General features: G+C 43.3%; 1 protein-coding gene across 1 annotated transcript; it reads right to left on the reverse strand.

The window, feature by feature from the left end:
• Positions 1 to 3251: 3251 nt before the first annotated feature.
• On the reverse strand, positions 3252 to 19901 carry IL13RA1 (interleukin 13 receptor subunit alpha 1). The gene is made up of 10 exons (XM_064518343.1): positions 19732 to 19901; positions 16634 to 16791; positions 14657 to 14792; positions 12280 to 12400; positions 9830 to 10014; positions 9442 to 9593; positions 7914 to 8046; positions 7579 to 7675; positions 6877 to 6961; positions 3252 to 6077 (listed from the first exon to the last, which is right to left on the reverse strand). The coding sequence occupies exons 1-10, from the start codon at positions 19799 to 19801 to the stop codon at positions 5958 to 5960; spliced, it is 1257 nt and encodes a 418-aa protein (XP_064374413.1). The 5' UTR covers positions 19802 to 19901; the 3' UTR covers positions 3252 to 5957.
• Positions 19902 to 27633: the final 7732 nt, after the last annotated feature.

The raw sequence follows: 27633 nt of genomic DNA on the forward strand, positions 1-27633 counted from the left end.
TCTTTTTTTTTTTTTTTTTTTCCTGAAGCAGGAGAGAGAGACGGAACTGAGGGCAGGTTAGTTATTAGGGAAGTTTCCTAATTAAGAAGAATATAGCAGTGGAGCAGACCATTTAGGGAGGTGTTGACTAGAGCTACTTTTCCAAGTCTGTTCAGTCGGACAAACATCCATCACAAAATGTTCTGCTCCTGTCACGATCCAGCAGAGCACCAAGTTGGTGTTGCCCTGAGGAGTTTTCCAGCCCTGCGCGAACTTTAATAAATGCGTGTTTAATATCATTTTGCATATGTCACATAATCGAAAGAACTAATGTTACACACCTGAAAAAAATGGTCTAGTTTTTCCAAGCCTACAGGATTTTTGCTCCAAGCTAAACTCAAATACAGCCCTTGAAGTCTAGCACGTGGGAGGGCAGATTCCCTTCTCTCTACTTTTGGGTTATTGGGTTTTCTACCTTTTATTCCTCCTAGGAGAAAAAGTGGCAAAAAGAGTGACTGGAAGTCTTGTATGCAATAAAAGCTATATGAAAATCAACTGGAAAAACATTAACTAATGGTTCTGCCTTAGTTCCTGCCATTCCAGTCGGGGTTATCTGCATTTGAATATTCTCCTGGAGCATGATAGGATGTGAATTTAAAATTAAATAGCCACAGCCTGAATAACTCCCCACTGCAGCTGAACCCTTGACATTTGAAGGAGTGAGTAATTATGCACCTTTTAGAAGCGCACCTAGCTGGCACTTTCAGAGTTTCCACATCTACATTTTGTATGAAGGAAGGAAATTTGTAAGGCTCAGAGGCTATGAAGTGTTCCAAGGGGCAAAACAGACAAGTAAAAGGCAGTTAAGTGCTCACACTGCTATTGTCGGAAGTCAATAGATTTTATTTCAATTTGCCACATTAAAACAGGTTCACGAGAAGCATCAAAGAAACCTTTAAGGAAACCTGGATTCCGATATTTCAAACCTTATGGAATTACACTGTAAGTGTGCGGAGATCTCTGAGACAGCAGTAGTCGGTACCGTGTGATCTAATTGATCTTGGATGAGGTCAGCTGGAAAGGATGCCCATTTCACACACCAATTGGTTTCTAGCACGAAGCACGTTTGGTGTGTTTTTATCACAGAAGTTGTAAAGCCAGCTCCACTGTGAAAGCAAGACATTAATTTAACTCCCGGGTCAAGTCACTCAAACCTTGTCATTTAGCTGAGTAAATTTTGTCCAAGTTCCAAAAAATGATACTAATGTTCTGAGCTTAACAGCCTCATTCTTGCTAAGCTTTTGGTGTCATCGTACTCTTCTCCAAGTCCATTTTAGCAATTTGAGACAAATTAAATAGAACAAAACTTCAGTGTAATAACCTAAGAGTGCAATTACTTACTCCTTAACTGGAAAGCATCTCTTTATAGATGCTTTGTGGAATTGTCATTAAAATAATTCCAGCACTTTGGCAAAGGGAAAACAAGGAACAGAGAACAATAATAGAAAACTCTGGCTGTTTTACAGCTCTGCCATGATAGCAGCAATCAACTTTCACAGCTGAGGTATTGGTTGAGGAACACAATTTTGCAATAATAATTGTACTGTTGTAGAAGGGATATGCTAAGGATAAATGAGGAAGGGCTTACTAATAAAGAAAAACAATTTCATTAACCTAACCAACGTAGCTGGAGAAAAGAGAATACAAAAAACAAATCATCAACCAGCTTTCAGGTTCTTATACCCTGCCAGCCTGAAGCACAGTTTCCGGGCCTGAAAATTCACCTCTCTCCTGTGCCTCCCACCCAAACCCCGGCTGCTTTGCTGTGGTTATAGTGTGGATGTATTTACATCACAGAGATCTTAGGTCACCTACTTTAACCATGATTCAACATAGCTAGCAGGAAACTCTTTCAAATAGAAAGATGTTAATCTTGCTTTACATCTGGTTTGTAATTACCACCTAGAAGCCACGTTGCTACAGCTGGCGATGGAACGGATCAGGGCTCTTCGACACAGCACTCCAGCAGAAATCAAATGAGCAAAACTGAAGTATTCAGGAATCATCTTGGTGGACCTTCAGCGACATTGGCAGACCTCCTTCCACCAGCCCCACCATGCACACTGCTGGACCTCCAGCGCTCAGCGGCCGCCCCACCACTGTCCCTGCGAGAGGTGGGGAGGTTCCCGCAGTGCCCTGCCTCTACCTGGGCTGCCAGCCACCTCCTCCGTTCGCTGGGCTGAGGGGAAAAACCCTCCCAAACTGAGAGTCTTTTTTTTTTTTTTTTAAATGAAAAATAAAAACCCATTTCCCTTCCAGGGGAAAGTCTGAATATTTCAAGTTTGAATTCAGAGGTAAGTTTATTGAAGAATTTCCAGTGAATGGAAATTCCCAATAAGTGAACAGTTCTACCTAATAAGCATTAAAATGCTGTGGCTTGCAAGCTGGTTTGTCCATCCATTGACTCATTTAAAGCTAATCAGCTGTATCATATCCTGATAGAAATCAGTAAGAATTCACAAAATCAAGAGTGTTCAATTATTTGAAGCATGTCAAATACAGAAAACATATTCAAGTATTTTGTATTTCACATGGTATTTATTGAAATAGAAAAGGTCATTTATGGGGAGCAATTAAAATTATAGGTGGCCATTATGGCCACGTTACAGTCAAAACTGTAGAGCAGAAAAAAGTCCAAATATTCTTGACTTGTAACTTCCCCAGTTTATTCCTTAATTTTGAATGATCTGGTCACTGAACTAACAGGGATGAAAGATACTTTCTCTGAACCTTTTGAAGACAACACTGCTAATGTGTTTATCTGGCACTTGAACACATTTGGATCTGAGCAACTAGGTAATGGCCTTCATCAGTGTAACAGCCTGATATTTTTAAAGACTTCAGCAGCTAACCAAAACATCATATATTCAAGCTACTTTTGCTAAGGTTACAGCAACCTCAGTTAAGTTCCAGTTTGAGAATTTCTGAACTCTCCGTAGGGTTATGAAATAAAACACGCCAACGTAACAAAAGGATGGTGCAACGTGAAGGCACAACTCCGTCCCGGCTTCCCTACTCCACCCCCAAACGACAGCCGTGGCGTTCTCGGCTGGTTGGGCAGACCGAGCTCGCTGAAAGACAAGAGGACTAAGCCACATTCAGGTTTTCTTCTCTGTGTTTTGCATACCTCAAACGTGCTTCTCTTTTTGAACAATTGCCATTTTTTTCTGTCTCAGCTTATTTTCACAACACAACAACAAAACACCGTGCAGTTATACCAAAAAACATTCAAACGTATTTATTCATTCTTTAAACAAACTTACAAATCAAGTAACTGCAGTGAAGAACAAACAAACGTTAGCAAAACTAAGAAAATTTCAAGCTAAAAAAAACCCCCATAAACAAGAGAATTTAAAGATTAACATACAGTGAGATGCTTGCTTTACATGCCAAAGCACAGACTCAAGAAATCCATCCGTTAGGAAGTGTGTCGATAACCATTAGTCAGAAAACAAAGAATTACTCAAACCATTTTTACCACGATCTAAACCACCCTTTGCATTTAAGTCTTCCTTTCGGCCTAGCACTTTCAGTCTGTCTTTTCTTCCTTTTGCTTTATGAACTTGTTTTGTTGGTTTTTACAAAAATACACTTTGATTTTATTATCAACACCAAAGCAGAGTCAAAAGACTTTAGGGCAAAGTACCAAGGATCTTCTTCCTTGACTGTTTTATCGAAAGCCATAAAACTTTATATTACACTATTACGCTTCCTTTTATTGAAATAATACATTTCTGCTTGTCTAGTGATCTATAATTAGCAACATTCTAGATGAGGTAGATTTGAAAAATATTTATAATTCTATCATAACATGAATTTCAGGGTGGGGGAGGGAAGGGAGTTAAGTTGGCACTGGAATTAAATAATTCTTTGCCCCACACTGTTCCTCTACCTCTGGAATAGCAAATATTCCTGCTAGCTGATTTTGGATAACCTGAGTTTTGTTACATCTCACTGAAATCCCTGAGACTTTGTTGTTTCGTTTCATTAGCCAATTTTTATGTCTTTTTTTAAGCCTGATTTTAAGTAAAAGATGTAAGCTCTTATGTGGCCTGCTAGTTCTGCTACATTTCTCCTCCCGTTTCTACCACCAGTAGCTAGAGGTAGGTAAGAGATGTGGGGGGAATTATTTTTGAGAGGCTCAAGGGAAAGCACCTGGATTTATTAAGGCAGGGAACACAGAGCAGGTAGGGGACGTAAATTTGTAGCGGGGAGCCAAGCTCCACTAGTCCTACTTCTCACAGAACAGAATGTGCCCCAAAATAGTGCTTCCCTTCAGATTTTTGATTGAACCGAGTTTGAGGATAGAGCTGAATTTTAAAATATAAGTTAGTGGCGATAGAAGTTGTCCCTGGCAATCTTTGGAAGGGATCTGATCCCAGGCTGCCGAGACTGTCTGTCCCAGCTGGCACACACTTACCTGCTCGGGAAAAGCAATCCCTGGATGCTAACTACAGCCAGCTTGCACAAATCCCCTTCTCCCCTTTACTTTCTGCCTCCTTTCTGAGAGCACAGTCAAGGTGCTGCTGTTGACATCCTTGCAGCACAAGGTACAGACTGATGCTCACAATTTCGAGCAGAGAAAATACACAGTTGTGCCAGTAACCTTCCGTTGAACTCTGCTGGGTAAAGCACCTCAGAACGAAACCACGATAAAAATGAACAAACCAATTTGTGATTTACAAGAAAAAGAAAAAAAATCAAGCTGCTGCAGAAAATGTAGGAGAAAAATTTAAAAAGTCAAATCAGCACCTTACTTTCAAATTGCCAAGCTCCAAGAGAGGAAGTTTTTCATCAGAGAAAGAAGAAAGCTTCTCCCCCAGAAGGCAGGCCAGGGTTGTCATCCCCTCTTCCACCAAATTCATCAGCTTAGCAGTGAGGATGGGTCTTAATGTCTTTGAATTCATCCCGTTTCTGTGGTTTAGCATGTGTTAAGCATTTGACCATGGCTCCTTAGACTCATGCATCCGTCATTTGGTAATTTTGCTAGACAGACTCGGGATGACCTAGCTTCCAAAATCAGACACTTTCAGGCCAATATGGCCAAAGTAGAACCACAGTCAGGTGAGACTCTATACAGAGTCATCAGCCACAGCACAACACAGGTAAAGAATCCTATTTATCATTTAAAACAAAGTATAATTAACCCAAGCAGTTCATGGAGGCAAGGTAAAAAGCCTGAGGACAGGCACTTGAAAGGATAACAAAATAATAATAAAAGCACAAGGCCGTTCTATGAATAGACTGAACACCACTGGAAGGTGAAGAGGCTTTTCATATACATTTTAAAGAAAATCCCAATTCTCTTTTATTGGGTTTGATCAGCCCATAGCTGAAGCACATCACCCAGAAGCTTCTGAAGATCAGTCCATAAATGCCCTCTGGAAAACACCCTGCTCCCTGTCCAGCCGCCTGGGAACAGACCATTCACAAATGACCCATCTGCTCTAGCATCTGCTCTGGCAGCACTTCCACATAGCACCAGTAATGAACCATCAGCTGTAAACGAGCCTTGTCTCACCTGCTGCAAAACAGAACCAAGTACTTCAGCGAAGTCACAGTGCCTGCGCCAAAAAAGCCCACCTACAGCCTAACGGGAGGCCCAAACACAAGTGTAAACGGTAGGTGGTAGGGCACAGCTGGCACCAGGATGAGAGATGCTGCAACGCTGTCAACAGATGAAATTTATGTACACACTCATCTCGAAAGACCCAGGATGAGTATTTCCAGCAGAGATGGAGGAATGGCCCATGATAGTGATGTTTCTTCTGAGCATCATACAGATGAGAAGGTTCAAAAAGGACTCAGTAAGTTGAAAGCTGGTGAATGTCTTACAGGCTGGTCCACATCTACGTTGTCACCTGAGGTAAGGGAGCACGAAGAAAAGTCTTTCCTCATCATTCGTTGATAAAGAGAGTTTATCGGTTTTCATTTTCAGAATAAGAGCACTCTAGAGTTTCTGTTAAAACTAAAGAATGAATTTCTTCTTCCTTAATTAACCTGTTGTAAGCGTTCACAGAATCATCCTTTGCACCGCTCTGAAAGAGAACAACAACATATTTAACAGAGTTTCTTCGCAGGTAGCATCAGTTTTGAGATACCAGAGAGTCAAAAGGTCCATTCCATGCAAGGATGGTCTTCAGAGAACACCATACGTTGCCTCATTTCCAGGTCTGAATGAGGGTTTGTAGCTCTTTTTATAAAGAGCTACTAAATTATTTTTGTTTGGAAACCCGGACACAAAAACTGCAGAAGAGTTTCTGTAACCAGTACTGTTTATTTTTCCAGAAATAAGGGCATACAGTGAACCCCATCAATCTAAGCTGTGGTTAGTTCTGTTCCTTTGCCAACAAGAAGCTAAATATCTTGATTTTTCTCATAACTAACTGATTGTGATAACTATAAGTTTCTGGAAGTCAGATATAAATAGCTTCATTCAGCAGCATAAATAGGAGCAACCAGAGACAAAGACCTGAATGTTCATGAAAAGTAGTTTAATGGAGTTGCAAAGGAAACCATTTAAGGGAATAGAAGGCTACAAAAATAACAGAGTAATTAAATCATATCAATGTATCTGGAAAAGCTCATGCAATTTGAGAAGAAAATCCTTCTCAGCTTTGGGTAATTATTTCTGTACAACTCTTAGCATTGTAAATACTTAGTCTGCATACGATATACTTACATATATATAAAGTTGACATATATACTTACATATATATAAAATTTATATATATATATATTTAAGACAGACAAATATCAGAAAAAGAGCTGGAAAAAAAAAGAAGCCTACAGATTCCAATCGCAACAGATCAGCCAGCCAAAGAGCGAGGCACTAACCTGGGAATCCTCAGTCTGCTCCCCAAACATACGCTTAAGAATTTCCCGAGGGTCAGGAATTGGTGGAAGGATTAATATCTTCAGCCTTTGGAAGAATGAAAAGCAAAGTTTTAGATGAAAGAGACAGTAATCTAAAAATCACCACGTCAAGGCAAGACTTAGGTGCGGGCATGGAAATTTGTGAAGTAAACTGACATCGCTGGCCAGCTTTCGTCCTCTGCACAACCCTCGCTCATTTGCACTTTTACTCCCCACAACGAAAGGAAACAGGAATGTTCACACACAGCCAAATTCTAAGCAACTTCCAACAGTGACAACAGCAGCAGCAAGAGCAGATTCCTTCTTTTTAACTGGTACAAGGAACTTCATATAGATTTTCTCAATTTTGAACTTGGACTCCATTGCTTAGGAGAGCGGATGCAACGACTGTGCAGCAGGAACCCAGCGGTAAGCAGATACAAGCAGATACAGGCAATGTCACCAAAGTACAACCGGAACGGACATCTAGTCTAACCTAATTCTACCTACTGAAGCACAGCAGTGTTGCCATTTTTTTTTAATGCAATACATGCAAGGGAGAAAACAGCTACTGCTGAAACACGCCACATCACGGACAGTTATCTGGAAGCGAGATGATTTATAATGCAAATCACAGGCCAACCAGAAATAATGGACTGTAAATAAAGGGGTATGATCATTTACCTTTTTAGGTAAAAAAGCAGAATTATCGTAGATACTGCTACTATTATGGGAATGGTGATTATTAAAACAAAATAGAACATCGAGTCTGGCTTTTCACCTGGAAGACAAAAATTTGTAGAAACTTAGAGAAAGTTTCTGGAAGCTTTATAGGAATAAAGACAACAAACATTAATTCTCCAACTCACAGGCTGAACATTTCTGCATTATACTAATGCTTCTGTGGGCAGGAACTTATTTTTCAAAACATACTATAATGCAGATAAAGTTGCTATGACAGTGAAAACCAGAGAGGCCTAACAGATGAAAACTAAAGTTCAAAGAAGAACTGCTCTTACCAATACTCTTTTCCTCACTCCAGTCACTACAGAGCTTGCTGCTGTAACACTCGGGCTTTGGTTTTGCTCTCACCTTGAAGGTATACTTGCTATTAGGATCAACACTGGGAACGGTAGTATGATTATATTCAACCTAACGTTAATAAAAAAAAAAAAAAAGGTCATTTACTGTGTTCAATTACTAGCATACTCTTGCTTGTTTACAAGCCCATTTTCGCTTTGCAGTTAATGTATTTTGAATGTTTTTATGGAAGATCCTTCTGTGAAAGCAGAACTTCATAAAAAGTTCATAATAACATTTAAGCAGCTTGACGAAAAAGGCTGCCAAAACAAAGATTCCTAGGCTAACATTTAAATTGACTCACGCCTATATCTATTATACAGCACTTGGCACCGGTGATTACACTAAGACTCAGCGTCTAGAACTGCGTTTTGGTTTTCTTATTGTTTTCTAAACATCTGCGATTCATGCTGAATTCCCCTCTGCCAGTCACCGTAGCAATGTTGATCAAGCTTTGTCCATGGAAAAGTCTTCTGGGATGCCTCTACAGCGTGAAAAAGATTAGCTGGAATAGGATCTGACTTAAATGCAAGCTAAGAGTCAAGTTTCCTAGAAACTGTTGACATAATTCCAGTTTGCAGCATTTTGGGTAGGACAAACTGCCAGATAAGCTCCCATTGTTTTGTGCAATGGATTTCTGCATGTTCAAATTCCCCAGTTACTGGGAAGATTTCATTAAGCCTCTGTAGATATCTGGCTCCTGCTGTTTACACACTGGTTATTTCTAGAAATTATACTTCTACCTGTCACATACACAAGCCAGAGAAGACTGGCACCTTACTTCTGAATTTATCATGGTGTTTAGCTGTTGGATCAAACAGGCAGCTTGATTATTCAGATACAGGACTGAGCAGATCCAGACACTGAAGTTAATGCCTTTCAGATAAACAGATTTTGACGTACATGACGTGAGCGCACTTTTTTCCTTATCCTCAGTCTTTTTTTATCCTCTTGATTTTCTCGATAACACCCTGTGCGCACCAACAGTTAATCTTGCTCTAGGGCAGTCAAGTCATATCATCCAAGACCAAATAAGTCATCTGACGAGGAGCAGCCCAACGACAGGAAAATGCAACACCGACAGACCAAAGTTCATTCCATACTGGCGAGAAGAAAACAGGTACATGCAATACAGTGCATCTCCTGGGAAGGGCTACTTGCTTCAGTCTACGCCTCTCTTAACTGGACTCTTCTTATATATTACTGCTTTGCCATAGTAAATGCTGGCAAAGATTCAGAAGACTAGTCCTGATTACATCGCATAGATATTGCTACCAGAAACCTACTGTACGGGAGAAAAACCTAGTATGTCCATGCAGAGCTTCCAGTTAGTGCAGCAGACCCATTCCCAAGCACCATATATAATCACTCATTTTTTAGAAGACTATTTGAGTTACTGTGATCATTTCCGCAAATTATAAAAGACACACATGACCAAACAGGTAACTGTAAATAACGAAAAGTTACTTTAATGGTCTGAGCGGTGTCCGGATCATCGCTGTGGTATTCCACCTCATAATACAGACAATTTGCTGGAAAGGTGTCCGATTCGCTCCATTCTAGATGTATTCCATCCTTAATCTTTGACAGTGTAACTGCTTTTGGGGTAGCAGGTTTTACTGAAATGCAAAATAGAAAAATTAGTTAGAATCTTAACATTAGTGGTTATAAAAGTGGCTAGAAGTCTTGTTTTGCATGATGTTACACATATACGAGAGTTCAGGAACAGAAAGGGGGAAAAAATTTGCACCAGGAAGTAAAGAGAGAGTATTTGGATTCAATACTTTAAAGAAACAAACTTTGAAAAAACATCCTGGCAAACTTCAGTTACTTTGTAATGTGATACTAAACTTACCAAGGGTGGTAGGATTTTTACTTTCACATAGAGGCCTAATTTCCTCCGAATCATCTTTAATCAAAATACTGATAGTTGGATAAGTATTGGAGACCTTTGGGAAGGTAAGATTGAAAATGCATTCAAAGATTCCTTCACACACGGAGTAATTGTTGCACTTCTTAGGACTTTCCAAGCCATCATACCTACAAGAATAAAAATACTTTTTCAGCTTCAGAAGATTAGGACTGATAAGGGAAAGTTTGTTTTTAAGCCTATTTTACAAATTCTAAAGATTGGCTCTGCATAAAAGTTGTGCTATGGCACATGTAAAAATAAAGTTAAACAAAATAAGAATCTTGCCATTTATCTCAAGTTGCAAAAGGAATGTTATTCTCATAAAGAGTCTCCAGTAGTAGAAGAGGAGATGGGTCAAAGTGTATTCCAGCATCAAAAATAAGAGCGAGTTCCAGCTCTGTTCCACATTTTCCCATGGGAAAACAATTTCAAGAAAAAATAAATAGGAATCAAATCAATTTGGATCACTTCCTGATATGGGAATTTCAGTTCTGGGAGCGAATGAGCTAATTAATATGCCTTAAGTATCTCAGCTCTTGCTCGAGAAAGTTAAGTTTCACCTACTGCATGCACTTGCTGCCCAAAATGTTGGTATTCCCTCTGAATATCAGAGAAGCTGTGACGGCCTGCTTCCTTGCTTCTCTTTCTTCCCAACAGTTCAAGTGAAACTACCCCAGGGGCTTTTCCTCCCCAGAAAACTGGGGAAACCGATCTCTCTGTATCACAAAACAGAGTAATCTGAACTTCGTTTAGGGGCACAGGAGGAGTGGAGTTCCTCTGCTGCCCATCTGCCTATGCAGGGGTGGGGTAAGCAAAACCCTCGCTCCCGTTTTCGGTCCCAGACCCCTTTTTATCCCCCGTCTCATCTCCCTCCTTTGGGCTCGGGGAAGACGGGAGGCAGTCAGAGCAGACAGCACCGTGTAGATACATCAGCTCCACTTCAGCAATTATTAATGCGCAGTGACTGGATCTGTTTGTCATGAGCAGATGTTATGCTCATGTTCACTTCTGATGAAAACATAGATTTCGCAGGAAAATATCAAGGAAAAACAATATGGAATAGAATTAAGTGACACTATTTCAAGTTCTTTATCCGGTCACTTCTGAAGAAACCCTGCATTACAGAAAATGCACCTTTCAACCCCCAAATCAAGCGTTTCACCTTAGCTTTCATCTTTAAAAATTAAAAGTGCCTTTTTGTGTTACTGAAAAAGTTGGACTGACCTTGAAAAAAGATGTTTGACTTCCAAGTGTTTTTATGCTGAATTCAGTCAAGCAACATGAATCAAAATACTTGATGTCACTATAGATGCATCTTTCATTAAAATGAAAGAGCGAGATGCAAATATATAGCTCTAGCCTATAGCACTATATACATATATATACACATACCATATACAACTACACATAAACCTGGAAATTCTGATCTTCAACTCATTGTTACTGTTCTTGTCATAAAGAAAACGTTTGTTGTGAGTAGCAGCTTAGACACTTAGAGAGCAGTCCTCCCTGCACGTAACTCATACAGCAAGTTCTCTGCTATTTGCTGTCAAAATGCATTTAAAAGAACAGTCAGTCTGTGAGACTGCCACTGGAATGGAAAAGGAAAAGCTTTATTTAGTCAGGTCAGATAAGACACACAGCAGATTTAAAGCAAATTATAACATGGGGCTTTCAGAAAAAAAAAAAATCCACTATTTCTACAGAAGCTACTGCAATCTGGCATTTCACATAAAGCATCAACACGCAGAAGCATGCGTAGATTAGCGTGCACAGATCTCGTTGCCAAATTTTCCTCAAACCACAACTCTGTTCCTCTGGAACAAGAGACTATTTATGGCAGTTCGCTGGCAAGCATAGATGATGATAAAAAGATGTTCTCCATAACTTTCAAGGTGAATCAGTTATTTATGACACAGAAGACACAAGCAAAACTACTGGTAAGTGTTATTAACTCTTCCATACCATTTTCCAGTGATTTAAGAACTGACATATGCATTAGTGAGCAGCTCTGACATAAATTGCAACCCAAGTTCATCGGGCTGCAAAGAAAAGAATGAGTATGTTGGTCCGATGCAGCTCTTATTCCTCCCTGTTTGAATCCACAATTAAAAAAAGAATAAGAAGCAGTAGTTATTTTTAGATGGGCTGCAGAAGTAGCCAGTAGTTCGTGTAAATAAATCAACTTCCCCAAAAGACTCAGCAGCAGCAACCTCTTGAACCTTCAGCAGCTAAGTTTTCTGTTGGACAGGACCCAGCACCATAACTTGGGCACAGTGCTTTGGGATCTTTCAAAACAACAGGAAACAGGCAAATAAAACATACTAAGTAATGTAAAACTGAAGATAAGAGTTAAAGCACTTTAGAATTCAGCATAAGAAGTCGATACGAACCAGTAGAACAGAGCATACTCGGTGTCGCTGCGCGCGTTCTTCCCGGCAAGCCACTTGCAATCCATGTACTCCAGGTTGTGCCAAACGCAGTCCAAGTCCGTAGCCGCAGTACCCGGGACACCTGCCATGCAAGTTTGAAAGGCCTCTTAGATTTATACTGCCGGCAACGTCTTCTCCCCCTTTTCCGGAGCGGAAACATCCCATTTGACGTAAAAAACTGCTGCTTTTAGCTGCCTGAAGGGCGAAGATGGGTTACCTCTCCAGCTGCACGGCATACCTTCGTGCAGCGAGCGAGTGGCGGCTTGCAATAGCCAAAATCTCACCGGGGCAACTTTTAAATGCAAACTAAGCAGAAAAAAATCTCCAAGTTTCTACCATGTCTGAACTACTACCTAGAATTATCTGATACTGAATATGAGTTGGCAGGTCAGGAAGTTGTTTTGCTTCTATTAAACAACAGACACTTTAAAAAGGAGTGTGAGTAACTGGCAATTATAGGGATAGCGCTCAGCTTTGTTTGAATTACTACAGCCATTGATGTTAAAAATAGCCAGCATTTAATTACAGTTATCTTCTCCAGAAACAACATTATTTTCTCTGTATTCTGAATATGGAAATATATGTTGATCTTAAATATGGATAAAAGCAACACTGCGGTAAGCTGAATTTTTAATTGAGACCCATACACCACTAGACATTCTACTTCTTCAACATATTGAAAACCCAAGTTAGAGAACATAAAAGCAAATGAGTACATAGCAACTGTGAATAGAGAAGTCAATATATCCCCCAGGCAGAGCCATTACAGAATAATGTCTTTCATACTCAATCTTGCATCACTGCATGGTACACATTCCTCATAATGTATTAACATATTATGGCTTATCAGATATTTTTCTTCCAACAAGTAGCAACAGCTCCAAGAACTAAAAATGCGTGATAGTTTTAATCAACAGTCCAGACTTTTATTGATGGCAAACTCGAAGCTTATTTCTGCTCCCGAGCTTGCCTTCTCCCTGAAGCAGTGACTAAGAAAGAGTAGAAGAAAATGAAACTGGTTTTCCTATCCCAAGAGGTATTTAAAAATATTTATCTGCAAGCAGACTTTTAAAACGCCAACTTGTTTAGCACATGTTGTCGCAAAGATCCACTTCCCCGGCTTTCCAGAACACCCTTTCAAAGGACACGCAGACAAATCTGAGAAGGTCTCAGATTCTCCTGTCTGCAAGCTGTTTTTATACATATTGAGGCAGGATACTGGGTAAGACAGACTTCTACTATCCAAAGCAAGAAGTACTACTTCCTTGCTATAACCTCCTAACTTCCAGTATTCAGCAGTTCGAGGATATCCTCAGCTGGTGGTTATGTATATATATCTCTATATGTAACCTCAGCTGAGGATATCCTTGAACTGTTGAATACTGCAAGTTAGGAGATATACAGAGATATTGATACACATGACTGTATGTAATAGCCCTTGCTGGACCTTCCTTGCCTCAATGTATCTAAGCAGTTTTTAGAATCCGTGTATGCTTCTAGCATCCAAAATATCGTGTGGCAAATACACTTCATAATTACAGTTTGTGAGGAAAAAGAATACATTTTTGCTTAAAGTCTTCTTCCTAACGATTCTTCTATGTACCCCTTCTTCCTGGATTAAAAAACAACAGAAAATTTTTCCTCCATTCATTTTTCCATTCACAGCTTCTTAGATTCAGCTCCTCTCTCTGGAAAATGAGACAACACTACTATAATTCCTTAACTAAGCTGCTCATTTATTCAACAAGTTAAATTTGCTAGATTCATCCCTCCACATGTACAAATGCAGGGTTATTTTGAGGAGTCGTGCCTGTACAGAAAAATGATACAAAATAAACTGACTTAGATTTTAATAAAGAAGTCAGCTGGCTTAGAAGGACAGAGGCTCTCTCTTATCTCACAACCGGAACATGGCAGAGGTAAGACGAGCGACAGGAATTGCATCATTGCCTTGGAAGAGCATTTAAATTTTAAAAGCCTGCCTGTAAGACTTTAAGTGCCAAAAGACTCCATCCTGGTTTAAATGTAGTAGAATCGCCCTGTTCAGGCTCTCCCAACTGCAGAGTTTCCTAAATTCCCAAATAAATCTCAGCTGCTCTTCCCTACATCGTCAGCTCAGCCGCAGCCTCGGATGGGCCTGTACGTAGCACAGGGCGTGCTACCATGGCAGTCCTGCTCTTTAGTTTCCTGCTTCATAGGTTAATGCTTGCCTCTGGGATCTCTCCCTGAGATATCTCCCTATGATGTACTTTTGCGATATTTTGTTAAAATTGCTCAGAAAACAAGACTGTGTCAAGAAGAGGCACGTCTGTCTTAGTCCTGCTGTCCGGAGCGTTACCTTTTGGCCGAACCGAAGTCTCTACCCATCTGCTCGGCTCACTCGTGTTATCGTACTTGCATTCACTTCTCACTTTGAAACGCATCTCCCCATTCAGGAACGTATCGGTCACACGGAAGAGACTCTTACTCCATTCCTAGGTTTAGATGGGGGGGAAATGAAAAAATCAGACCATTTGGTTTGTCATACACAAGGAAATTACTACTAATAAAAGAATACATTAGAATCCATCAAAAAAACTGCAGCTCAAGCCCAAAGAAATGACCTTCTGGAGACATGCAGAAGACTCAGTGGTGCTCAGCCCACTTGTGTAATCAGGCGCACTCAGAACTCGCAGCATTACAACTTCTCTTGCTCTTAACCCAGCTACCTACAGACACGAACACAAGCCACGCAGAGGTCAAGGAATTAGTATATTATGGAAGAAACTCATCCTAGAGTAAGTCTTCGAGAAGTTTGGGAGACGAGGCCAGTATGTGTTTGTGTGAGGAAAAGACTCCCCCTTTCTCACACACTTTCTTAAGCATCTTTTATTTGGCCAGGGAGATGTCTCTTACTTAACTGCAGGCGGGATACACAAATCTTTGGTATGAGCAAAGAAAGGCATAGCCCCTCCTGTGCACAAAAATATTTCACATTAATGAATGAGAAAGGAAATCAGACAGCCATTAACAGCGTAGGTGCTATCAGCTGTAATGCAATAAGATGCAACAAGATGATAGAGTCTGGTTTACAGTGTCTCGTGAAACCACCGGCTAGCAGCTCTCTCACTGCTGCTGACATTTGTCAGGCCCTTCCACAAACTCATTGGACTCGTTAACCAAACGGAAAATGAATCTATCAGGAGAGGGAAATAGGTTTCGGCTGAGGTGGCAAGTTCAGCTGGCTCACAGAAAGGTCTGATGAATACCCAGCCCATCGTGAGAGAAGGGGGTGTCAAAAACGAAACTTCACCCTTTTAGCAGTGTTAAGCCACTAAATCAGCTGAGTTCTTTGTCAAACTGCTGTCTTAGTTCAAGTCCAGGATATCCTGGAGCTGCTAGAAAGAGTAGAGCAGCAATAGCGAGGAGGCCACTGTACGCGTCAGGCCATAAAGCTATAACAGCACTCAAGAACAAAGGACTATTTCGGAAGGCATCTTCATGAAAACATACTGTCAATTTAACTATATCCACAAGACACTCACTGTGGGGCTGGCAGTGTCTATGTTTTGCATCCCGATAGTTAGAAATTACGCGCTGATCGAATATTATCTTGCTGGGAATAAATTTTAAAAATATTCCCCCTACAGCCCTTTCAGCACCATAGAAATGCTGCTCCCTCCGTCACGGTGAAACAGCTATCGAGCCATAGCTAGACACACCATGAATCACGTCAGTGATGCAACTCGTCTAACAGAGAAATAAAAGGAAAAGCCCACAACAAATGGATTTTGCAGCTTTTTTTCAGGGTACAGATTTGTTCCCTGTCCTGTTCGTAACACAGTCCCCATGAATAATTGCCAGTACCTGTGCTGGGACAGTGCAAATGTAGCAATAGTTTAATACTTGGCATTGCCTCCAGAAGACAATATGCTGGCAAACCACAACCTACACCGATATGAATGTGCGTGCCTCTTTCTTGGACTGAGTTCAAAGTGAAGGAAGACGGCCTTTGCAAATTCACTCACATCTTAAGGTTACGTGTTCTTAATAGAAAGTTGTAAAAACAAATAATGAAATGATTCTTTTCACATTATTATTATTACGGTACTTGCGAGTCGTCGGTAACAGTTGTCTTATCAGACAGCCACAGACAGATTTTTCTGATCTGAATATTCCACACGCTGGCGTGACTCATTTTCTGAGGTTTTGATCCCATGACATGAACTACACGCTGTATTTATAAGTGTATGTATGCATAAACAAACATACCCAGTTTTACTGCAATAATACACTAATTGGAGTATAGAGGAGCTCAAAGACCTGAGGAACCTACTCTTCTGTCCTGGGGGACTTCATTGATGACGATGTCGCTGCAGTATTCCAGGTTGCAGCTGCTGCTGACGTTCTCCGGGGCTGTCCACGTCCAGTTCAGGGTGCAGATTTGGACAAACGAAAAGTCTAGGTTGGATGGAGGTGGAAGAACTTTTGCTCCTAAAAGAAGGAAGAAGCTTTGAGTTGACAATTTACCATCAATAACACTGACAGATATTTAACTCTCCCATGGAAAAGAACGCAATGTATTTGTCTGTTCCTATTGCTATCAGATAAGCTGCTGTCTACTAAAATGTTTCTACTCATTACTGTTAACTCAGCCCTCAATAATTTAAATAATTATATGAAACCATTCCAGAAAAATTTATTTTTTAAAGTAATTTTTAAGTAATTGCTGCAGGTAACAGCACGGAGGCAGTGGCTTATGCTTGTTAAGGAAGGAGAATAAGTCTTACAAAGTGCTCTCATTTTTCAGTTTACTACTGTGAGCTAGCATCGTGCATGCTGAAGCTTTAGTAAACATAATATGCAAATTCTGCAGAGCAGTTAATGCCTTATTCTACCCACAAATTAGCCATCAACGTAGTTTTAGAGAGAATACTCGAAAAAGACAAGCGATCGTATCTCACGGTGGCGACTGGAGGTAAGAACCACAATCTAGCCCAATCTAAGCAAGACGGAGAATGCCAGCAGCAACAAAAAACCCCACAGCACATTCCCTGTTGCACACCTATTAAACCTGTAATGCTCTGCTCCTGCACAGTAAGCAAAATCCGTGTGGGACAAACGGTAATTTGCTGCTGGCACACTTCGGCGGCGCTTTTTTCACCTCTCCAAAAGCAAGACGGAAGCAGGGGAAGAGCCGTGACTCAGAGAGACTTGCCGAGATAAATCCGTCCGTGCACTGCCCCTTCCCCACTCCCGCGCTCCGACTCGCAGCCCCCTCAGCACTCAGCCGAGCAGCCTGAAGGCTGCATTGGAGAGGAGAGAGGGAAAATAGGGAGCAAGTAGAAAACTGCCAGGAAAAACGGAGTAAAGCATGCGTCAGAATCAAATGCCAGAGTTACCAACTGGGGATGTGCCGAGAAAATGGAAAGGATTTTTTTTAAAAGGCTACTGTATGGTGTAGTACGAAAAGGCATTAAACGAGAGGCCAAAGGGCTTCTCGAGCCCATCGCCAGGTATCACTAACGAAGCACCACCACCTACTCGACCGTGGGAAGAAACCGTCCCTGTTACGCAGTAGTTTCACAAACACTTTGCGCTAACATCAGTTGGCACTGCAGGTCTGGCTCATCCTGGGAAACCAAGCTCAAACCCTGCCGGACCTGGGGACGAGGTGGGAGGAGGGCAGGAGCTCACCCCCAGAGCAGCTCTCCCGGCCGGCTCAGCGCGCAGCCAGCGCGGCTCGCACCGATGCAGGGCCGGGGGCGGGTGGAAGGGCACGGCGGCTCTTTTCGGCAATAATTGCGTTTGAAGGGTGCGTGACACCGTGGTCCGACATCTCCCTAGAGCCAGGGCTGCCAAAACACGAAGTCGAAAAGCCCTCAAATTCCTGGAAGTTTCTCGGATGCTTGTGTAGTTAAAGAACAGGCAGCAGTCGAGAGCACACGTCGCTGTTTGCATGTCCATGCGGATGTATGATAATGTATATTCTCACGCAAAATGAGAATAATTACTAGGATTTTACCATTTTAATCTGAATACTCTTAGCAATACTTGACCTAATTCTGTCGTAAATTATGAAGTATGAAATGATGTGTCACCAGGCAGACTCTGAATCTTTTCTTTTGTGGGGGGGGGAAGACTTAAAGCTTTCTTTTTTGTTTTGTTTATTTTACAACTGACCTCAGAAGCAGCAAAAATTTTAGTGCTAATGAACTGAGTAAAATATAGTCTCTCCTCAGAGCACTGAACCTACCCAGAACATCTTTGCCTATTACCTTTCCTACTAATAAAAATTACTACAGGTTTTAGGAACAGCATCGGGGCCTTAGTTTACAAATACTAAGTGTTATGTGACTTAAGTCCTTTAGATCCGGTTAAAAAAAAAAAATCAGCGGGACGATACAGCTGCAAGCATTCTGGTTTTTTCACTATCAAGCTTTTTATTAACTACTAACGCACAAACCTTCAAAATACAACGTTTTAGCTTTGCCTGTCATTCTGACGATCGACACGTTGCCTTTTAACAGGTCTGAATGAGAAATCTGGACGCTCAAGCGGATTTATTTCTTACTGTACGGAGTTAGAACTGGGGGTATTCAAGGTTCATAAATAAATGAAGAAGTACCATTAGCATAAAATCTCTCCTAAATTTTAGATTAACCCATACAATTTTGAGGTGCATGCTTTAATATTATATTCAACTGGAGATTTGCTTTCGTTCAGTGGCTGGGACAATCTCAGTATTTTTGTTATTAAAATCTCATTGATACAGCAATTTAGCAGAACACCTCGAAGACGGGTAACAAAACGTATAAAAGATATTACTTCACTCTGAAAAAAAAAATCGGCAGTGCCGTTTGCAAGGAGATGAGCTGCAGCGGGGCTCACCGCGGCAACCCCGCGTAATTAAAGCGTTTCACTTCCAGGTGCCGTAGCGCGGACCCATCGCTAACGAGCGCTCCGTAAAACACTTCGCGGCTGCATTCTGTGCTCCCAGACTTCCCGAAGGCCGGGTTTATGGCCACGAATCGGATTTCAGCCGGGTAAGAAAAGAAAAAGCGTTTCTCAGACGGTCGCGGCCGCGCTGCCGCACGTCGGCGAGGAAGGCGCGGAGCCCCTCGCACCCGCGGCCCTCCCGCCCGGCAACGCGCCGCTCCGCGCTGCTGCTCGCTGTCCCGAGGCGGAGACCGCGCCCGGGACGCAAGCGAGGGCTGAGAGGTTCTGCCGGCCGCTCGAACGCTGCCTGACCGGGAAGGAGAGGCCGGATCTGGGGCCGCCCGCTTCTCCGAGCGCACCCCAAGCGCTGCCGCCGGCCTTTTACCGCGGCTGCGCTGCCGCCGCGCCCGCAGCGAGCGGCTCCGCGAGGCGCGGGGGCTCCGCGGGCCCCGGCGCCGCTGCCCCGCGCTGCCCGCGCCCGCGGCGGCTCCTCACCTGCGGCCGCCAACGCGCAGCCCAGCGCCAGGAGCAGCCGCCGCAGCGGCCCGGCGCCCGCGCCCTCCATGGCTCCGCCGCCCCGGGCCTCCGCGCGCGGCCCCCGGCTCCCACTTCCCGTCGCGGGGGGACGGGCCAGACGGGAAGAGCCGCGCCGCGGCCCGCCCAGGTAACCCGAGCCGAGCGGGAGCGGCCCCGGGGGCGGGACGCGGCCGCCCCGCCGCCACCTGCCCCCCGCCCCGCCGCCGCCCGCCTCCGCGCCGCCGCCACACGCCCGTCGGGGCCGGCACCCCCGACGCGCACCCGTCGGGGACGGCACTTCTCCGACACCCCGCTGCTCGGGGCCGGCACTTCCCCGACAGCCCTCACGTCGGGGCCGGCACTTCCCCGACAGCCCTCACGTCGGGGCTGGCAACCCTGACACTCCTCACCTCGGGGATGACACCCTGACACCCCTCTCCTCGGGGCCAGCACCCTTGTCACACTCCTTCTTGGGGCTGTCACCCCCTGACACCTTGCTCCTCAGGACCGACCACCCCTGCCACCCCTCACGTCGGGGCTGGCTCCCCCGACACCCCCCTCCTCGGGGCTGGAGCTGCCGACACCCTGCTCCTCGGGGCTGGCACCCCCTGCCACCCCTCACGTCGGGGCTGGCAGCCCTGGCACCCTCTCCTGAGGGCTGACCGCCCCTCACACCCCCCACGTCGGGGCTGGCTCCCCCGACACCCCCCTCCTCGGGGCTGGAACAGCCGACACCCTGCTCCTCGGGGCTGGCACCCCCTGCCACCCTTCACGTCCGGGCTGGCACTTCTCCGACCCCCCCCGCCTTGGGGCTGGCACCCCGCACAACGCTGCCCAGCCGCTTTCAGCCTCTGTTCCCAGCCCTATGTTCCCCCAGGGCTTCTCCTCCCGCTCAGAGGAACGTCCTGACACCCCCAGCTTGGCCCCAGCCCTCCCTTTGCCCGCGGCGCCTGCCTCCCTTCACCGTCACCGCTTGTGTCACCCTGCGCCTTGGGTATCACTCGAGGACCCTGAGCGCTTCCCACGTGCCCCTCTCCGGAGCCCGTGCTGGTGCCCCGTGCTCCCTCCCGCAGCACCCTGCCAGCCCCCTCGGACTGCGCTCACCGGCAAGCCCCCTGCGTCGGCGGGGCCAGAAACTCCCAAAGATCTTGTCTTGGGAGTCAAATATTCTTCCTTATACAACCGGATCTGTACCTAGCCCCTACTATTACTGAGCCGTGCCCGAGACATTTACATCCCCTCACCAGAAAATCGCATACACCAGCGCATCCCCCAGTAGCTGTTTTGATGTTAAACCCAGCTATTCACTCCAGAACGCCCCTCTTCCAAATCCCTCGCACAGACTCCTGTAATCTCTATCGTTCTTCTCATCAGCACTAAAAATGCACATTGTTCCTTCTCGCATCCACGGCTACCGACTTTTCCCTCCGCAAACTTCCTGCTCCCCCAGCTGCTTCTGCTTCGCGCGTACCACTGACATGGTATCGGCGCTTGCAATTTTGCTCTCACTTTTGCCAGTGTCATGCTGCAGTGTTCCTCCCACGTTTCCAGACGCAAATGATATATTGACACATTCCTGGGTAAGAAAACATTTGGAATGAGGCTTTCCTTCTCAACGAGGTTTTTGGGGTAGCTAGCATGCTTGCTCCTGGTTGCCAGCAAAATACAGTTAACATAGTAGTTGTACAGGTCCTGCATACAGGAAACTTCCGCTAAGACCGTTTCAAGGCACGCTGAAATTCATCAGTGAAAATGAATTATTCCTAAGCCAACAGAGCTTTTCAGTATTTACTCAGCTCTTCAAGGAGTTTTGCAAGAATTCATCTGCTTTTTAGAGACATTCATCTTAGAAAAAGGGAAGCGGATCTTTTTATGATAGGGTGGGGAATATCCTGTTTTAATGCTGTATTTTTCTTTTCTGCCAGTTTGTTTTTTATACTCCTGGGAAAAGAAGAAGATTTAGCAAAGCTCCTAGTTTCTGTTAAAAAAATGCCCAGGGGACAGCAATTATAAACAAACATGAACTGTAGCTTAACGATCTGGTTTACGAACATGTGAATCAGGCTGCATGACTACCTACAGCTGGTATGGGCTACGCCTGCCGCGGTGACCTTTGCAGAGAGAAGCCGAGCCGAAGTGCAGTGACCTCCTCCTTGCTTTCGGTTTCCTTGCTAACATTTTCTTTCTTTCCTTCTTCCCATTTTGTCCACTCTGAGGAGCAGCGGTGCCAAACATACATCCCATGCTTAGCACGCTGCTGGCCGCCTGCCCGCTCTTGGAGGCCCCCGGGATGCTTTTCCCTGCCGCTCGCTCCCGCCACCCCCACGCGAGCCGGCTCCAGCAGCTCGGCCCCAGTGCGCAGCCCCGTCCGTCGTGGCTGCGCGGCGGCGAGGACGCCGGCTGCCCTCTGGTCTCTGCCACCTCCCCGAGGCTTCGGGTTTCGCAATCTCGTTCAGTCCTGTCCTGCGTCTTGCTGCTGCAGCTCTCGTGTTGTGGCGATGCTCTCCGTAGACAGTATATCCAGACCACAGTGACGGGGACGCACATAGGCACACCTGAGGTATCCTTGAAAGAATCCACTAAATATTTACTTGGGATATGGCTTCAGGTTTGGCTTAGACTGATTTAAGACCATGCTGGTGATGTGCTCTTGGCTGTACCTTCCTGCTCTTTCCCCCCCTCACCCAGCTGAAGCTAGCGATGGTATTTTTGGCTGGGCAGTGGGTTGGGCTGGTTTGCTGATGCATTTAGAAAAAGCTGGTAAGTTTTTTTTGTATGCATGGGCTTTAAGTCAGATTAGCAAAAGACTCTGGCACATGGTATGGCTGCGCGCTGACTGGGTCTACCCAGAGGCAGCAGCAGTTCTTGGCAGCACGGCGCTGCGTGGGATTGACCCTTTTGGGAGCAGCTGGTTTATGCTGACTGCAAAATTCCTCCCTTATCATCTCGATTTTGCCGCCTTTATCGAGCTGCGCTCTGATAGCGCTTGAGTGAAGTGAGTCTGGTATCTTTGTAGCAGCTTTTGGGTACGCCTTAGGTCTCACCTGGCATAACTACGGGATCTTCAGGAGATGGAAGGGCTCGGTTCAGAAGAGGCTCAGTCATTTCAAACACAGTTGGGTCTGAGACGCAAAAAGCCAAAACTGAGAGATTAAAAAAAAGCCCCAGGGTGACTCACTGAGCCTGTCCCGTGTTGACCTCACGTTCCTTGCGGGGTACAGAGCGTTGTGGCACGTGTGTCCAAAACTGCCGTGAACTCGGCAGCTTGTCCCCTGGCTGCTGCCCAAGCGGCACAGGAATCCCCACGTCGAGGGGAGCAAGAACCGCGTCCCTCGAAGGGAACTTTTGGGTAGATGGGGAACCAAGTATGTCTATGCATAAATTGTGTCCCTCCCCAGGCAACTGCTAGTGTGAATCCATTCACCAACAGTCCTGTCCACAGTTCCCAAAATACTACGGTCTACTGAATCGGCAAGGCAGTAATTCCTTTGCTTTCTACTACCCGTGAACAGAGGCAGGGAATGAACCTGGCTGTTCTGCCAACCCTTGCAAGACAGCCATGGAAGAAGGCAGGAGCAAGGGCAGTTGCTGATCGCACCCCCAGAGCAGGCAGAGGGGTCAGAAGAGGGTTTTCCACCTCAAAATCGAAAGCACGTTTCCGCTCGTGGCCCAGCGGCGCTGCGCAGTCCATGCTTGGCGAGATCTGTTGGGCTTAGGCTTCCACGTGAAGCCATGGCGCTTTGAGGAGGACTCACGTTCTGTCCTAACACGACAGAAAAAGCAGTTTGTCTTTTATCAGATGATACGAAGTAAATAACACCAGTATCACTGACTTCCGTTACATCACGCAATATCCACCACAGCTGCAGATGCTCGGAATATAAATTAATATACTGGCACCTGAATCCAGCCTTTTAAGCGGAGCCGGTGGGAGTCCAGCGAGAGAAAATACATCCCCAAAGAGCAGAAATCTGGGTTTGAAAGGAACTAAAAGACGAAGCAAAAACCCGATCACAACTCGCTGACTATTCTATAGGAAAGCAGAGTGATTTGCTGCCATCATTTCCTGACCGGCGACTCATACTTTGCTTCTATTTATACCTCCGTATGATTAGATTCAGTCGCTGGTCAGTCTTGTTTCCGGGATCTGGGTTCACGCTCCTTCAGTATTTCTGAATCAACTCCTATTTGCCACTGAATAATTCAGTGTTAACAATTTCATCTGGTATCCCTACGTACTTAAAGGTTTATTACAGTAACCTTCGTTAGAGGCAGCACATGCAATAACTCATTTAGCTAGGTTTTAGTCCCATGAATTTTAAAACAGTATTAGCTTCAAAACACTCGTTCCGTGAAGAGCAAAAAAGAAAAAGCAAACTGTGCTGATTGCAACACTTATTTTTCCTGGTTTTGTAGGTTTTTTTTTTTTTTTTTTTTTTTTTTTTTTTTTTTGGTGAGCTGGAACTGCCCCTTCTCTGGATCAGCGGAAATGAGAATTTGCCCTTGCTTCCTGTCAAAATGATTGTTTTTTCAAGAAAGAGAAACTAAGAATAGAAAGAATAATATTGTATCGCTGGTCAGAGAACTCTCTGGGTGGCTTTTGCATATTATGGGGGGTCAAAGGGACATCGGTTAATGACTCCAGCACATGGGATCTACCATCCCTCATCAATCACCCAGAGAAGCTTAAACAGGGGTTATATGACATACGTATATACAACATGAATGGTAAAAGCACTTTTGTTAGGAATATGTAGTAGCAGGTGTCAAATTTATGTGAAAAGAATGTAAATTACATCCATAATAGCTGAAATACTATGTACGGATCATAATTGGTTCACCATTGCTTGCCATAAGCACATTATTTAAATAAGTACCACAGCCTGTAGTTGCATGATAATTAGCTGTGTGCAGGGTGCCTAATTCCGGCAAGAACCCCCTGTTTAATTAGGAAAGAAGAGCTCAGGGCTCTGTGCATCGAATGAATCACCCTCGATCCCAGCTTCCAGATACACCACCCTTGATGCAGCATGGCAGCCTCCTACGTGCATAAATTAACTAGGATGTGGTTTAGTTTGTAGGAGATTTTTGAGCATATTTTCCACTTAAATTTTCTTCCAGTCCTTTGGGCTTGGTTATGTCTAATTAGAGAGTCACTTTTCCCGTCCTATGCCTCTGTGGAAGCCTCTTATGTCTCTCTGAAGCCTCCTGTGAAGCTAGTGGGACTGTCTCTACAAGGAGGGGAAACTTCAACATACTCTCAGGGAGAAGGCACTATGCCTACGTTAATCTTATTCTATAGCCCAGTACCAGGTGGTGTATGTCCCAAAGGCTTCCAAAACAAGATAAACATGTGGCAAAGCACAGCCATTCTCACAGCCATAATCTTCCATTCGTTTAGCCTATGTAATGAAAATTTCTCCTCCATTTTCAGAAGAAATTCAGAACATTGAGTAATATGTAGAAATACATCCCTGGTTGCAGTGAATTCCAGGTGCCAGATTTTGGGGGGAAAGAAATGTAACTCTTGAGTTATTTGGCTTAAAATAGTACCTTCTAATCTCTCTGCAGAGAGAAAAGCAGCATGTCAGAGAGGAGAGTAAATGTTTACCCTTTGCCCACTCTGCCACGCACGTGTATAAATCTCTGGAAGTGTCTCTTGTAAATAATGTGCTGGCAGACGCTGGGTTCTTCTATACATCCTATTTGCACACAGTCTGGCTCTAACACATACCATTAGCCAAAATAGTCCTGATACTGAGACTAGCCAAGCACTCTTAATCCTCATTGACAGATACTTTACCCTTTCTTCTCCATTTATGCAAACGATTGAGTGCTTGCAGAATTACTAGCGCATCTGTTCTGCAGACCGAACGTGTTACACTGCACTTCTGCAGCAAAAGCAATTGGAAATGTATGTGTAAAATATGCATATAAGTATCTATATATCTGTACCTATCTATATCTATCTACATAGATATATTTACAGATACATAGAAAGAGTGCATGCCAGGTTGTAATTTAAATATGTAGAGTAATTTCTACAGACCAAAAAGATTCCCAACCATTTCTCAGGATTAAGCAGAATAGGAAAAACTAAAGCATTAATAAACATTTATACTCCTCAAAAAAAAAAAAAAAAGAAAAAAAAAAAGAAAAAGAAAAAGACAGCAAACAGGAAGTACCCAGCGCGAGTACTGGTTAATTAAAAAATAGACGCATAAATAGTACAGTCCCCAGTGAATTAAACTATTTCAATCAGAAATAAGAAAAAATCTGGAGAACTTTGTTAAAGTGGGACAATTGCCTAAGAAAAGGAAAGAAAGAGATAATGAAAATACTTTCTTGGCACAGTTGCCGAAATACAACTGTAAAATATCTAATGACCACCTCCCCATCATCTCTAGATAAATGTAAATGTAAAGCAAAAACAAGCTCATTTGCTGCTAGTCTTTTTATGACCCATCCAAAAAGGACAAATTTTCTTGTGAGATTTTCCTATTATAAATCCAGTAGAGTTGCTTACCTGCAGGACAGGAGGCAAACCCTTAGAATGATCATTTTTGTTATTCATCAAAACTGCATGTAAGTGTGTATTCTGAACTGCACTGCTTCAAAGAGCATATATGAAATAACTGTAAATATTCTAACTGGAGTTATGTGGTAGGTACTTTTTTGGCTGAATTACTGAGACAGCTTGCCAATATAGTAATTTTAAATGACAGGACAATTCCAACAGCAACAATTAGCTGCAAAAAATCAGCCAAGAAGATCATCTTGGAACATTAAAGACATCCAAAAACATAAATAAAATTTTCACTGGAATTCCAGTAAAACTAAGCAACAACACTTTGAAAAATTCAGTCAAAAAGATTATCTTTGAACATTAAAGACATCCAAAAGCATGAATAAGAATTTCACTGGATTCCAGCAAAACTATTAGTTTACTTGTAATATTTAAGAGCGGTATAGTGCAAGAGCTTTTGGATATCTATTGCTCACCATTGCTTATTGTATTCAAAATATGTATGTTTAGATTTTAGCTAGCCCTAAATAATCATTTAATGTATCCACTATCAAACAACTTCAGCATCTTTTAGAGAAGTAATTTGGAAAACTCTCACTATCTGCCTTTAAATATTCTTTGCCGAAAGATGAAAATCAATAAGGTAGTAGCCATAATTAAACATACTAGTCTCTCTTCCTCTTTCTGTTAAGCTAAATTTGGAGCCTGCCTGGCATAAAAGCACATACAAGCAGAAATGTGGTCTGTTTGTTATATAGGCATATCTGTATTTTGCTTGCAACAACAATTTATGGGTGAATTTAGGGATCACAAAATTTCTTTCTCAGAAGACAATTAATTTTAGGTATTTAGAATCATGCATAGCATACATCTTAAAATGTGGTCCATTCACTATTTGAAATAATTTTGATACAGAAATTAGAAGCTTAACATTTTATAGACACTGTAGCCAAGGTAAATAACCTAACTGGAGTCCTATTATTATGGCTTTTTGTATGCATCATTATAAAAAACAAACAACCCTCCCCTATAAACTTTTGGAAGCATATTAACAATTGATGGGATTTTCAAAAAATGCAGACATTAAAAATGTTGCTGGATAAAAGAATTACTGATCTGTTTTCTTCTTCCTGTATCTGAAAGCATCCTATTGAGAGAGACAGAGATAGTGTATTAAAGCTTGGGGGAGAGAAGGAATAAAGGAATTCTGGAAAATACATTTGCTCTAACCACCAGCCAGACAAAAATAACATGTTCTCAGAAAACAGATCCGTCTAACATCAGGGAACATGTATGTCATATGATGTTAAAAAACAAATTTGTGTGAGTTATTTCCTTTCAATGCACTACATTTT

The sequence above is a fragment of the Dromaius novaehollandiae genome, chromosome 11 (genome assembly GCF_036370855.1).
Source record: "Dromaius novaehollandiae isolate bDroNov1 chromosome 11, bDroNov1.hap1, whole genome shotgun sequence".
NCBI lineage: Eukaryota > Metazoa > Chordata > Aves > Casuariiformes > Dromaiidae > Dromaius > Dromaius novaehollandiae.

Coding starts and splice junctions, on each gene's coding strand:
- IL13RA1 (XM_064518343.1), bottom strand. CDS start 19,801: ATGGAGGGCGCGGGCGCCGGGCCGCTGCGGCGGCTGCTCCTGGCGCTG. Junction 16,792..19,731: donor CTGCGCGTTGGCGGCCGCAG/GTGAGGAGCCGC, acceptor TCCTTCTTTTAG/GAGCAAAAGTTCTTCCACCT. Junction 10,015..12,279: donor GAGTATGCTCTGTTCTACTG/GTTCGTATCGAC, acceptor TTATTCTTGTAG/GTATGATGGCTTGGAAAGTC.